This window comes from Galleria mellonella, unplaced genomic scaffold, assembly GCF_026898425.1.
Source record: "Galleria mellonella isolate WM207_F2 unplaced genomic scaffold, CSIRO_AGI_GalMel_v1 utg132, whole genome shotgun sequence".
NCBI lineage: Eukaryota > Metazoa > Arthropoda > Insecta > Lepidoptera > Pyralidae > Galleria > Galleria mellonella.
The window spans coordinates 6,056,986-6,071,961 of record NW_026441989.1 but is presented as its reverse complement, the minus strand read 5'-3'; the positions used below and the strand labels follow the sequence as shown (position 1 = coordinate 6,071,961).

At 34.4% G+C, this 14,976-nt stretch overlaps 2 protein-coding genes across 12 annotated transcripts in view; one reads left to right on the top strand and one right to left on the bottom strand.

Annotated features, from left to right (window-relative positions):
* Positions 1–10,263, top strand: part of LOC113518306 (alpha-catulin) — an 84,728-nt gene extending 74,465 nt beyond the window's left edge. For 2 of the 6 annotated variants that reach the window (XM_052902839.1, XM_052902846.1), the window contains 9 exons: positions 172–429; positions 814–1,009; positions 1,173–1,255; positions 1,329–1,607; positions 2,854–3,023; positions 3,098–3,251; positions 3,346–3,552; positions 4,077–4,136; positions 5,248–10,263. In XM_052902839.1, coding sequence (XP_052758799.1) covers positions 172–429; positions 814–1,009; positions 1,173–1,255; positions 1,329–1,607; positions 2,854–3,023; positions 3,098–3,251; positions 3,346–3,552; positions 4,077–4,136; positions 5,248–5,400 — 1,560 coding nt within the window. In that variant the 3' untranslated portion in view covers positions 5,401–10,263. Of the gene's footprint in view, positions 1–171; positions 430–813; positions 1,010–1,172; positions 1,256–1,328; positions 1,608–2,853; positions 3,024–3,097; positions 3,252–3,345; positions 3,553–3,700; positions 4,039–4,076; positions 4,137–4,528; positions 4,629–5,247 lie in introns of those variants that run through there. The other 4 variants (XM_052902841.1, XM_052902855.1, XM_052902850.1 and 1 more) reach the window with 4 other exon arrangements.
* Positions 10,264–11,248: 985 nt separating this feature from the next.
* Positions 11,249–14,976, bottom strand: part of LOC113518577 (septin-7) — a 40,753-nt gene continuing 37,025 nt past the window's right edge. For all 6 annotated transcript variants that reach the window (XM_052902890.1, XM_052902874.1, XM_052902879.1 and 3 more), the window contains exons 10-11: positions 14,083–14,123; positions 11,249–13,088 (exon numbers count right to left, since the gene is read on the bottom strand). In XM_052902890.1, the coding sequence (XP_052758850.1) occupies positions 13,048–13,088; positions 14,083–14,123 (82 nt within the window). In that variant the 3' untranslated portion in view covers positions 11,249–13,047. The remainder of the gene's footprint in view (positions 13,089–14,082; positions 14,124–14,976) is intronic.

Sequence of the window (14,976 nt, the reverse complement as noted above, 5' to 3'; positions counted from 1 at the left end):
GTTCACGCTCATTTTGAAAATTCCTTTATTACTGTTGTTCAGCACTTATATGTTTATTAGTAAAAATGTCCTTCAGGATATTAACTATAACAATTTATTTATTATTTCTTAACTCAGTTGTAATCACAAACACTTTTTTGATATATTTATATTGTTAATGGTTATAACCAGGCTGCACAATGGGAAGCGGGAACGGCGCTAGGTGCGCTTCGTGGGTTAACGGCGCAAGTACGGGCAGCGAGAGCCCGCGGAGGTGCCGACGTAGCTCGAAGACGAGCCCTCGCCGGCACGTTGCGAGCCCTTGTGGAGAGGACACATGACTTCACAGATTCCGCATACACGTCTCACGAGCATAGACAGAGGATACTCGCGCTCGCCGAACGAATAGCGTACGAATTGGAAAGGCTGGTTGCCGTGGCTGTGTCTGTAGTAAGAATCTAACAGAATAAAACTTATTAGGATGTAATTATAATATCAAGGCAATATAATATAACCATACACAAGATGAAGTGGCAATCTCAAACATTTTGTACAGAATCAACAGATGCAGCCGGCACAGGACTACATAACTTTGTGACAAGATATTAGGTGATCAGTCTTCAGTTATGGGTGATGAGTATGCTGAAGTGATGATGCGTAATTGACTTATTCAGATATACTTTCTATGATTACCTATAGTTTAGTCTACATATGTATCTTGAGAGATAAGACAGGTTGTCATTCATTTCCATATGTTATTCTAAATACAATGTTTATAATTTCAAATAAATTTTAAATATAATACAAGAAAAATAACTATTTCATTAACATTAGGAAGAGCAAGGGTCGAGTGGCGCTGGTGCCGCGTTGGAGAGCGCTTGTGCGGGCGCTACCAGTGCAGCGTCAGAGTTAGAGCGCGCACTGGTAGCGGCAGCGCGTGACCAAGCGCGTGATCTCGCGCCTCTAGCCGATGAAGCGCGAAGACTCGCGTCCGACCTCGCGCACATAGGTAACCTACGACGGAAAATAGGTACAGTGGTGCTTTTATAAGGGGCGTACTCTTCTGTGTCATGGTCGGATTAAACAGTTCCTATCCACGTCACACAAGTATTCGCTCCGTATGAACCACCATACCTAGTATGAATTATTGATAACAGAAGATATTAAACTGAATATTCTGATTTAAATTGCAGCTAGTTCCTGTGGTGAGAGAGAATCAGAGAGACTGCATAATATTGCCAGCCGGCTTCACGAACAATTAGATCACATAATAGAGGTCTGTTTCTAGGAGTGATAAGTTTATTTAATATTACTATCGCTTAACTCAATCTTTGTTTTTCTTCCATTAGGTATGTAAATTACTCAGGCATATAGCAATGTCTGAGACACTCCAGGTTAGTGCAAAGTTTGCAGAGATTAACCTGAGGATATACGGTCCGCAAGTGGTGACAGCAGCGAGAACATTAGCAGCGCATCCAGGAAGTGCGGCTGCACGAGAAAATCTCGACGTGTTCGTGGATATGTGGGCCTGGCTGCTGGCGGATGCAGCACGCCTCGCTAGAGAATTGCTTGACCTCACTGATGACAGACCGGACAAGCAGCAGTACAGCAGTTTACCCAGACCGGGAGTGAGTTTTATTACCTACAAAAGTTTCATAGATTAAAAACATTATTTGTTACCGAATAAGGCAGAATAAGGTAAATAAGAATAAGATAAGAACAAACGTTTCAAACAGGGTTGGAAACGTAATAACTATGGGTCGCGACTTCCAAGAAGCATCACCACCTCAATAATGATATTCCTCAGTTTATTTCTGTTAAAACAATATATACTTTAACATAAAGGCTGTTACGAATTTAGTCCAGTGTGTCTTCGTTCTATCGTTCAAAAGATAAGCTAATAAATTTATATTATTAACTATTTAAAAAAGACATTGAATGTATTCTGAATTTTGCTTCTCTCATGCATTTGTTATTATCATCATCGTCATCATTATCATATTAGCCTTTAACTATCCACTGCTGAACATAAGCCTCCATTTTGGAGGGTTTTGCCAATAGTTTCCACTCTTGGTAAGCAGATTGGCAACCGCAGTTAGGCGGGGGGAAAGGGATTGTTAGTAATGGAGACTAAGAATCCCATTGCTAGCAATATACCCAACCAGGTCGACCTCCACGCGGTTCCCCCTGGAAACTATCATGATTCATTCCTGATGGATTCATCATGATGGGCTAACTGGCCTGTTTTCATTCTCATCGATCACCCTTCACTGATGTCCCGCCAGTGTATCTCGCTAGCGCAGGCGGGGTTACCATTCCATTTTCACACATAAAAAAAAACCGCAGTTAGGCTTCAGAGATCTTTTAAGAAGGAAGCTGCTGTCCATCCCTCGCCCTCCCTTAGTCGATTCTTACGACACTCACGGGATAGGAAAGAGTGATTTGTTCTATATCGGGACCACACGGTCAACGACATTTACTATAAAATGATTTTTAAAATATTTAAGAATAATCGAGATCACTTATGTATCATATTATATTCTAAACACAGTAATTACTGCGTTGAAAGATGAACAACAGAAATATATAAAATCTATCTATATGTAATAAAAAGAACACGTAGAGAAAATTTTTGAAAATAATATGTAGCCTACGTTACTTACTGATAATATAGATTTAAGTACGTGAAAGAATTTTTAAAATCAGATGAATAGTTTTTGAGTTTATCTATTACAAACTAACAAACCTTTCCTCTTTATAATATTAATATAGACAAACAACATAATTTTAAAACATAAAACTATATAAAGTATATTACATATGATTAGATAATGTTATAATTATTATTTAAATAATATATTTAATTACTTGCAGAAACATGGTACGACGAGTAAACCCTTAAAAGCAGTACGACTAGACTCCGATGAGCAAGCAAAGATTGCTAAATCAGGTTTAGAAATGAAAATGATGTCCTCTGAGATGGATGCCGAGACTGAAAAATGGCAGGGTGCAGCTGCTGATGAAAACAACGATATTGTGAAGAGGTACTGTATTAAAAAAAATACTACGAGTGAATAAATAATCAAATTATAATTTTATATGTCATATTCTCTTGCAGAGCAAAAAATATGTCTTCCATGGCTTTCGCTATGTATCAATTTACTAAAGGTGAAGGCCGTCTTAATACTACACAAGACCTTTTCACACAAGCTGAATATTTTGCTGAAGAAGCAAATAGACTTTATAAAATTGTACGACAATTTTCATATCAGGTAAAAATTTTAGTAATAGATTTAAATATCCATAAAGTTATAAAAATATCGATTTTTAGAATGAAAGATTTACAAATAATGTGTATTTCCAAAGGTACCAGCTGGAACGACGAAGAAAGAGCTGCTAGAGCATCTAGACAAAGTGCCGACATATGTGCAACAACTGCAATTCACAGTAAAAGAGCCGACCGTGGGTCGCGCTGCCACTTTTAGTAAGGTCGATAATGTTATACAAGAAACCAAGCACCTTATGAACGTGATTAGTAAAGTTGTAACCACTTGTTTCGACTGTGCGAATAAGGTAAATTTCAGATTTTAAACGACAATTGAATACAAATTTTTATTATATTTACGACATTTTTGAGCAACACGTCGCACATTTTAAAAGTTTAGTAAATTTTATTAGGAAATATAAAGATGTTAGTGCATTGGAACGTAATGTTCCTTAGGTACCTTTGCCGTGGGAAGCCAGTGTGGGAGTGGTTAAAAGGCACCAGAGTGTTGCACCTGTTAAGTACATTACAGATTTTATTTAATTCGTGTCTGTTAGACTTTCGGGAAACAGGTGAACCAGTGTGATCACAGTTTCAAGATTTATTCTTGGTTTAAAATACATATCTGATCATAAAACCGTACTTACAAATATCCAGTTTCATGAACGACCATAAAAAACAAGAGTAAATCTTTTTAGTTTTCTAGATACTAGTTTCAAATAGTGTTAGACAAATTGAATTACCAAAACTCCTATCTTTTATTTACAGTATGTTTTATTTGTACATTATTTTCTTTTTGTTTGGCCATGCATCGATGGTTCTTCCACTTCAGGGTCTTATACCGCTGGAGAAAGCGATAAACAAATCCTCAGCGAATACAAGGGACGACTCGGTCTGTCTCTGTCTTCCATTATCATAAACAATATCCATGTATATCTGTGTGTACCTATGTATGTAGTGTACCTAAGCATGTTACATGTAATCATGCTCATTACAAAAGTTACTCCTTAAAATAAGATTTCTCCTTTGTTTTCGCTAAATTAATACCGAAAATTATGAAGATTATTTCATAAGATGCTAGAATCAGTAAATACTGCTACAGGTTTTACCTATTAGCATTAAAAATATATGATATTTCATTATTCGCTCTCCCCCAACTTCTCCTCTTATCACTTAGACGTGACTGTTAATACCGACTAGACATTTTATTCATATTTTTTTTATGTTTTTTTTTTTTTTATTATTATTTCCCTTTTACGTTTATTTTTAATTTCCTAATTTCAGTATTCCCTGTGTATGCCCGAGAGAGTCCCTATGCATTGGAAGCCAAATTTGCGAAAAGCATCCACATTTAAGAGTGAAAATAGTGTATTGAATGGTTGAAGTAGGTATTTTGTGGATTCAGAATTGTGGTTTTATCTAACGACTTCAGTTTGTACACATTGTAATTATAAAAGACTGAAATGTATACTAATATTGTAACTTATTGAAATTTAGTGTAGAAATTGTTTGATGGTGTATCCTATAGCTAATATTGAATGTTGTTGATGTGTTGTTGCAATGGAAATTTTTATATAGTTTAGTATCTGTGTGGTATCTTAATATCATGCTTAAAGTTTATAAATGTAATTATAAACTTTAAGGTAATTGATTATCTCCTATCTAATAATGAGCTAGAACAATCATAATATAACTGTTATAATTTAATAAAAGACACGATCTAAGCATTGATTGTGCTAAACAGCCGCTTCGTAAACAGAATTGATTCACGTGCATGGTGTTTCGCGTTGTCTCACTGGGTATTTTTTATTCGACTCGCATATAATTTATTCTCGGATTCGGTAACAGCATGGTGTCTTGTTCGCTATAACCAAGTAGGAAATTATTGATAACATTCCGCAAAAAGCCGTGCATTCCCGAATCCGAGCATAGAAGAGTGAGTGAGGATCTACGGCAATAGTGCATATATGCAATATTAACATGTATGATGTGCTCTGATGCAGTACAAGCTGGACTTCACGGGCCTGTCGGCGGGCGTAGGCGGGGGCGTCGGCGGCGCCGGTGGGGGGCGAGGCGCGGCACGCGACGAGGACGGCGGCGGCGGCGTCGGCGGCGATGCCAAGCCGGGTGGCAGCTCTTCCGACACGGCCATGTGACAGTACGGCATGGGCCGGCGCGGCAAAGGCGACGCGCGCCGGACCAGGGTCAGCTTCCTCTTGTTTTAAAGGATTAAACGTCCCTTGAAACGACTCGTCGCCGAGCAGCGGTAGGCCGAGCCGGCCCGTCTGGTGCGTAACTCCCTTCAGATTTCTATAACAGTAGGTTGTACGTACGTGGTGCAGGCGGCCGTAAAGTTTTATTGATGGCGAGCCAGAATGGAAATAAAATTGATTGTTATAAGACTCGCGGTAAGAAATTTTGTAACAGTGAGTGTTTACAAAATAAATAACTATTTTTTAAATGAAAGATTTTCATGCTAGTTTAGAAAAAAAGTAACAACGAAATGCCTGTGTGAGTTACGCATCTGGCGAGATGCTCGTCCCGGGAATCACACACGTCGTCTCTTTTGCCACGGCCTGCGATGGAAAGAGACGGTGCAGCTTGTGATCCTCGAACCCGGCTGTGATAGCTGTGCATCCATTTAATAGATTGTAAAAAAAAATTATAACTATTCGATGGATCACAATAAAATAGTTTAATATTAAGATGAATGGTACGATATATAAATGAAGTTCCGACTTCTGGTAGAACACTTGCGACACACAAAAGCGCCAGCAGTATAATGAAATTCTCTGAACTCTCAGTGTTGTAACTCTTCTAATAAAGGCAAGTGCGCAAACACGAATAGTTAGATTTAAACAATCTACTAGTATTCTAACATAAATAATATGTAATTAAATGAATTGTTACTATTTACGCCTTTGATGTAACACCACGTGTCATCCGTGCCACAAATTCACCCAATCTCCTGTACATACCATTAGAGTAGAGCATACAGGCTAATGTTACAATTATAAATCTTGCCTCAATTATTATAAAAAAAATTATGTGATCAATAATTAAGAAGAGTGAATACGTACAATAAAATACTTGTTACACTATCATAATATTACACATTGTTACATAATATATACGTAAACAATTACACAGAGAAGCCTATTTTTTTAAGTTTCCCCTCTTAAACCTATTATGTAAGTAACCCCATACTTATTATATATTATAATCTGTATATTATCTACCCTGATGTATAATTTATCTTGTAAGCTACTTGCTCTTTATAAATGCACCCTACTGCACAATCCGTGGTCCTGTTTGCACATTATTTTACGTTATGCACGATTTGGCTTCCTCTATTATTTTGGCATCGGTAGCTACCTTTTATTTACAGAACATGCTAAGTTACCACATTCTATTTCATGAAAACACAAGGTTACTCTTGCATTTAATGTTATCGCATTACTAGTCGTTTCTCTTTCAACGAGTTCGTGTAAATATTAATAGAATACGGTTATATGGTATTTGTTGGTGCGTCAACACGGCCGTTACAATTTGCATGATTGTGCAACGGATCAAATAGATGTGTGTTGCATGTGTGTACGTGGTTATCGTAATCAATGTCGTACTTCATCTTTTCGACAGGAGGATGTTTAATATTAAGATGAGGGAAATTTGACTCTGGTGGCTATAAAGAGAGCCCCCACGTCGCCCGGAAAATTGATAGTGTCATATAGACTCGCTAATAACAAATGAGATGCGAACGCAGACGACCGGCTAACAATATTTTCAACTAATGCATGCTTTGCATAGGGCCGTATCTATCGTATACTGGGTCGAATTAATCATAATTAAAACATTTTGTAACATAAGCAAATGTTACATGCTTCTGACATAGAGATACCTACCTACTAAGTTTTGGGAGAACACTCGGAAAGTTCGCTACTCCCAGAGTATGTAGAATTTGTTCGGCCCGCCCTAGTTACGGTCCTGTTCGTGACTCGCTGGCTGCTGCCCTTGTAAGCTAATCATATCGCGCGGCATGCCGCCCATCAAACATATCTGCAATATCGCTAACATTAAATATTCCACTATGGCAATAATGAACATATCAAATAGGTAGAAATAGAAGTCGTTACTACTACATACAGAAACGACAAAGTCGTATAATTTTTAACATAATCATTATTATTGTTACTTAGAATCAAGAATGAATTACTGTTCTTACAAGTAATCAATGTTTCCTCTCATGGGTGCTATAAAGACTTCTGAACGGCCGATCAAAAGTCAACGTATGTAGTAGGTAGATGCATTTGAACTGTTATTCAAATAATTTTGTTGATACTGCACGTGTGCTAAATCGGCCTATGTTCGAGTTGTAGATAATATCGGCTCTCTTAGTAAGTCGCTGTGCTATTACTGCGATCAGAATTGTTTTATCATTAGCTGTCAATTAATTACTAAGTAGTATTACTTATGACGCTTTCATATCACTGCTAATATCAAGCGTCGATCGAGCACGTCGGTCGGCGGTCGGTCGTCTGCGCTCCTCACCCCCAATCGTCTATATAACACTGTTATTTTCCATAGGTACTTAGCTTTTACTCTTCTACTCTAATTCTATGAACAATGTTGGCTTTCGTTTTATAGTTTTAAGAATGTTAAATCTTATTACATATAATGACTTACTCTTATTTATTGCCTTCATAATTGTACTATATTTAGAGTATCTACTATGTCGATAAGTCGGTTTCAATTCTATTATGAGGATAGATATTAGGCTAAATATTTAATTATTTTAACTAATGTAAAGAGCTTCATAAAGCTTTACAATGAAGAGTTGTGAATCGAACTTGTGGCCACGTAACATTAGTTTCAAATATTAGCGTAATCCCGCTTTGACTGTTAAATACCAATTAAGTTTAATAAGATACTCGTATTTATAACAGAAAATTTGATTACAAAATTGTAATCGTCTACGAGTACAGAATAATCATAAATAAATACATACTAATTTGTAATCAATAAATTAATTAAATATTCTACATAACTATTTTTAAAACTGTCTCATAAAGCATTATAGATAAAAAAAATAGTATTTCTTGTCTACCGCACCGTTTTCTACAGACTGCATGGTTCTGTATAATAATAATTGTACTATCAATCTAGTTAGAATGAGCAAACAATTTACTCAATAGTTTCTAACATCTGACTTCCCGGTCCTATTGCAACCGAATACAATTTCGTCTTATAGCATGTTGGCAAGCTTTAGATATTCCAATTTCATTAATTTGGTTTCTGTAACCAGTAAACTAAATTGCACAATTTAAGCAAGAAATGCACATCACAGCAATAATAACTTATATTCTTAGAAAGATTTTTAATTTTCGAAATTAAATGTGATTATTCTCTGACAAATAGATGTGCACAAATGACTTCCTCATAAACTCCATAAGATGGACGTAACTCTGATATGTTCGTTATCTCAATATTGTCTGTTTTACTACTTCCAACGATATTGCCGTATGATTTTATTGACTTTCGAAAAAAAAGGATTGTGCCAAAACAATTCACGTTATAGACGTAAAAAGTTCATTAAGGTAATTTAATTGTAAGTAGGTTAAAATTAATCGTGATTTAAAATCGATGATTTGTTCAGTAATAAAAAAATGTCACCTCAAAATATAATTAGTGTAAGCTGCATCTACTGCATAATACTCATAATAGTCGAGAAACACGAAAAAAGTACGATACCTATTTATTATACTAATTCCTAATTTCCAACAAAATAAGTGTCGCAAATCATGTTGTTTACGACACGTGTTTTGGGGGTAAAGGTTGTCGTGACATATACAAGCAAAAATCATGTTTTATGCATGTATCACAACATCTATACAACATGATGTATGTTTGTATTAAAATACGTACACGTACTTCATTTATACAATAGCTGTGCCGTTGTGCCTCCTCGTGTAATGTAATTGGATTCTATTGCGTATTAAGACACCCTCCTTACTAAGAATTAGAACGTCCCGCGGTCTTCTGTAAAATTGTATGATATTTTATTTTTATTAATTTACATAAGACGTTAATTTATATTAAAATCTAGTCAATAGTAATGTTCGAAAAGTGCAATATAAGCAATAAATTACAAGATTCGCATAGAGCAGAGACATTTTTTCGTGGACTACAAATGTTGTATTTACAAGAGACTTAACACAATCTCGTGTACATTGTAGCATGCAATTCTATTGTTCTATTTTGATAGATAAAAAATTACTATGGATTATCCTTCGCCTGCTAAGGCTTTAAATATATTTTTACTGAAAATTTTATTTTTATTACGTTTTGCACAACAATTTCAGTCCTTCTAATTGGTTATTTGAAGTAGTCATATTATTATTCGAATGGGAGGTAATAATGTAAAACCACAAAATATTTCAAGAGAATGACGTTGTGATTCTTAGCAAGGACGGCCTCTTATTCAGTCACTAGACAGTCAGGTAAGCATTGCAGCCTAAGCGATCATTCATCCTAGTGATGGAGTCTCGAACACATAGGACTTCCATCGCGTTAATCATAATTTATTGGTTAGTGTATAGTGATTAGCGATACAGTGATTTGTGATATTACAAGATACTTATTGACATTTAGTACAACGTCCTTTATAATTTCAACGTTTTAATGGTAGTTTAAATTTAGAGGGACACTACAAGAACACCAATAATAGTAACCATTAATAATTATATTGTAGTTAGTTGTATTATAGAAGAAAATGCATAGAATTCTGAATTGGAACGACGGGACCGTTGCGTGGTGGATCCCGGAATATTAATAATAATTTCTTGGGAGAAAGATCTACAGCATTTAATACAATCATAGTTATGAAATTCATCAAACTAGATTTCATGAAGAACAAATATTATTTCCGTAAAAAAATTACTTAAAAACAACTAATACTTTATTTTCTAAAATATAGGATCCTTTTTGTATGTAAATATATATTTGAAATATTTTACAACACATCTCTACGTGTTTTTTTGAGTAACCCATAATTAAACCAATATAACTTATGGATGAATTTAATGGTGTGTGGCAAAATATTTAGTAGAAAAATGTCTAAATTTGTAGCCTATTCTTTATTAGATTATTTCAGAGCACGTAACACGCAAAATACCAGATCATATTGGACGTACAAATATAAGCAAGTGTGACAATTATAGATTTGACCAAGTTTCGTTTATGGTTGTCATGTTGTATATTATATATAGGGTATGCTATACACAAAAGACTAATAAATATATCATAAATTAATTGAAATATCAAAACATATTTAAATATCCCCACGTACCGGGTGAAATACGAATCCCGCGACAATGTAGATTGATGGAAAGTGTATTATTATGAACGTAGCCTAATTAATAAAACAGACATGCTATAATCAGAGGTGCAAAGTACCTACTTACATTGTAATAATTATATTTTTATTGTTCTCATATACATATAATAATGTATAGATGGATTGTAACCCTGAAGGAGTAAAACCCCGATAAATAGATATTGTAAATAAAATTAATTTTGATAGAGTATTCGATGGAAAGATCTTAGTTGATCATGTATTGTCTAATATTTTAAATCAATTTAATATTACTTTATGTGTATATAGAAGTAAAGATTGTCGAAAAACTGTTGTGATTGTTATATTTGAAGTTGCTTTTTCATTGAAATAAATAAGTAGAAATATATTTTCCATAGTGCTGCCAAAGATGTTAATATTAATGCCTAGATGTAGTCATGTTGTTTACATAACAGAATATTTTGAGGTTGTTCGTGGATTTATGGATTGTATTTTAATGTGGCCGACGAATGTATAACACTGTGTACGTGATCTAATACATCACCAAATATAAGAATTCATACAGAAATTACTGTCGACTTTTATTTCTTTCTACCTTACTTTCTTGACTCGGGACATTCATACAGAAAGTTTAAATAAAATAAAACAAATAGTTCCTATATATTACGTATTTATTTATATTTCATTCAAAGTACAATATATTACATCGTCTGCACTTTACTTCTCATCCAACTTACATCACATATCCGTCGGTAATGACTAAGCAAATGATCAGTATGGTAAAGCGGGCCGAGGCCCTACACAAAATACAAAATTAAGCATAATCTTACTACCTAATGTCTTACTTTATTGAGAGAGTCAATACTGTAATGTAGGAAATAATACAATTTGCCACGCCATGCTGATTAGATAAAGATTATGCATATTGCTCATAACTAGTCATTACTTGAGTAACTTGGCATATAATCGATTTTATATGATCGTATTAAACAAATTAATATATTTACAAAAAATACAATATTTGTTGTAGTACAACGGAAAATATGCATGTCACTGTAGAAACAAATTATAAAAGTAAAAAAATCAGTCAACACGAAACGAATTCTTTTCCATTTTATCCATTTTTATAGATGAGCCCTATTTGTTTCACTCCTTATATATTATTATAATGAAACACTAACACCTAGCTAGAGCTAGAGTCTATGTCACAACTGATCTATGAGCATAATTTAATATCACTAAGCACAATATACCCACTACCGATGTAGAAACCTACTCGAACAAAGCTCGCTTGTTGACGACGAGAGATTAACATTCGCGACACGATAGTAACTTTCGTTTTTTAGTATACAATCTTATAATAGTTACAGGCAAAGATGAGAGTCCAACGTTACCATCGTGTCAGCAGATTACGTTCCATAAGAATTCCTTGAAATATGTATGAACTTAAAAATAAAAATGGACTTAATGACCACCCTTGAAATATGTCCCTTCTTTCACTCAACAAATAATTGTTGACATTCAAAATTGAGCCTTGTAAGGTACAGTAAGAACAATTTTATTTCTTAATTCAATTTTTTCGAAAACCCCTATATATATAAGATTTCTCCTGCGAGCTTGTTCACTCTGTGACCCTTCTTATAAATATAGCAAACGCCGTGCGAGTTCACACTTTGTTCAAATACTCGAATGCACTCAATAAGCCAAAATTGTATTATTTGTAATGATATAGAATTAAAAAATATTTCTTATCTAATTTCACATTAAAATTTAGAATGGTGTAGATACCTAAAGTAATTTTGAATAACTACAGTACGTAATATCTTTACTTATAAATATAACAAAGACTCGACAGTGCCTCATTAACTGTGTTTTATATTCGGAAATGCTATATTTATTAGTAAAGCATTATCGGCTTATGCTTTAATTTCACAGATTTGAGCTGAGAAATCACGTCGCTATAATCGTCATTGCCTGTAAAATTCAATATACATATATATTTAAAATACAATAAAGTATTAGACGTCGATTTCTGATTAACGCAGATCGTTATTATTACAAGCTATTTGGCATCTCTGTGGACGTAAAAGTCTAATTGTAAGCTGTAAACATGTTTGTGCACTATTTTCTTAATGAAAATAGTAAAAGTCCTCGAAATAAAACACGTACAAATTATTGTTTACAAATGCGTTTGGAAACATAATTGGAAAAATTAGGCCTCGCTTACGGTAAATAAAAAAAAAACACTGAATACTCTAAACTATAAATAAATACAATAAAAAGTTACATTATCTAGAATCGTGTATAATTGAATAGTTCATTTTAACATGTCAAATACAGTGTTATTACGTTCTGTAGTCTTTTATTAATCGTTGCTCCATTATGCTATATAACCATACAACTATAACTCACTAAACTAATTTGGTGCGTCGTGTTAGGACCTGCGTCCATATTATATTGCTATTCCAGTTGTAACACTCTTAAAAGACCAATCTGAAAATTATACAAATTTATATAGAACACTAGTCATTTCTTCAGAGAATTTAAATTAAAAGACAGATGATAAATAAAAGCAGAGTTTAGAATATACCAAAGTAGTTATAAACATACAAAAAGATGTCACTCTACGTATTTTACGTAAAGTTAGTACATTGTTTCAAAGAATTTAAATTAAGAGACAGTTAATAAATAAAAGCAAGGAGTTGAGAAAATATTAAAATCATTACAGAGATAAAATGATTATTAACAATGTCAATACATTGTTAATCTGCTGAGTATGTTTGTCATATTTACAACATAGAAACAATAAAAATTACACTTACATAATGTAAACACAAATCCTGAAGTACCATATTTTACACGTACACCTGTTAGTATGTCCCTTGGTGTAAGCACATATAGATTTTCTGCACATAACACGACACAAGATAAGACAGCATAAAGTATAATTTCACAAACAAATTGGTGTACATGACAATAGCAACACGTCACAACACTGAGAATGGCACGATACCCCAGTATTAGGTACATAAAATATATCATAAAACCTCTACAAGAAAATCTCATCAACATATGGGTTACCTTGAAAAATAAAACCTATGTTCCTCAACATGTTTCGAAGACATATATGTATATACAATTTAAAACTGAATCTATTCCATTCATCATAACATGACCGTCCTTGTATTTGTTGATTAAAATTTTTATTTTGTATAATTTAAAAATAAACACGACTAGATATATAAATTCAAAATGTAGTATTGCATTCCGAAAATGTCAAAGTAACATAGGTATTTACATAAAATGAGTACTTCTGATTCGATGCTCCGGCCGCATTGTGAAAACTCGAGTAAAATTTAATTAAAATATCCACTAAGAAATTTAGTCGAAGCTACTCGTAACGGGTGATCGCAGTGCGGCCGGCGAGCGCGATTAGTCACGCAGTAACGGTGGGTGCGAAGCCGACGACTGCTCATTTAGAACAAACCTTTCTTTTTCTTATCCTTTTTGTCTTTGCCATCCACCGTCCTGCAAGAGATAATAGTTTAAGTTAAAATTCCGTTTGTTCTACGGTAGTATTTTTCGGTGGATTTTTTTTTTAAATCACTTTCGGTATATAATTTATAAATAAAAAAAAATATGCTCGACAACAATAACACCTGATGGGGTAGATATTAGTCGACCATTGTGTGAATGTATTAGTTGCTTTACATGCCCATATTTTGACAAGCATATTTTAATCCAATGTACGAATCATCTTAATTCAATAAACGATAAAAAAAAAATAAGCGTGAACACGAAAATTACACTTTTAATACAAATACATTTTGCTCAGCAAAAAAGGCGTATACAACCATGAACACACACATCGATGAATGACAAATTATTTTGTTTGAAAGTTGCTAAAAAAGAAATAGATTATAAAAGCTACTGACTGCATCAAGTAAAAGGCTAGTTTCATATTTTCAGGGGGCACGTTTTACGAGCAGCAAGAGAACATTACAATTTAAAAAAAATAGGGAAAATATAAAAAAAATGTACTGACTTCTTACTGATGGCCTCGAAAGAACGGCGGCGCAGGTCGTCGAGCGAGAGACCAATGTTGCGTTCCTTGCTCCAAGAAACAATTACTATTGCAAAACAACAACTATGATAAAATCATTACTAAGTCCATGCTTTTGGCGAGCGGCAGCGCTAGTCGTCGAGCGAGCGACCAAGTCTCGTGTATTCAATTGACGCGCCCAGAGACCAGCAAGACACAATTTCAATTTCAAAAAGCAAGTATGATAAAAAAGATACTAACTGCATATTGTTGGCCTCGAGCAAGTCGTCGAGCGAGCGGTCAAATGTCGTATAAGCAGACAACGCGCGCGGCGAGCAA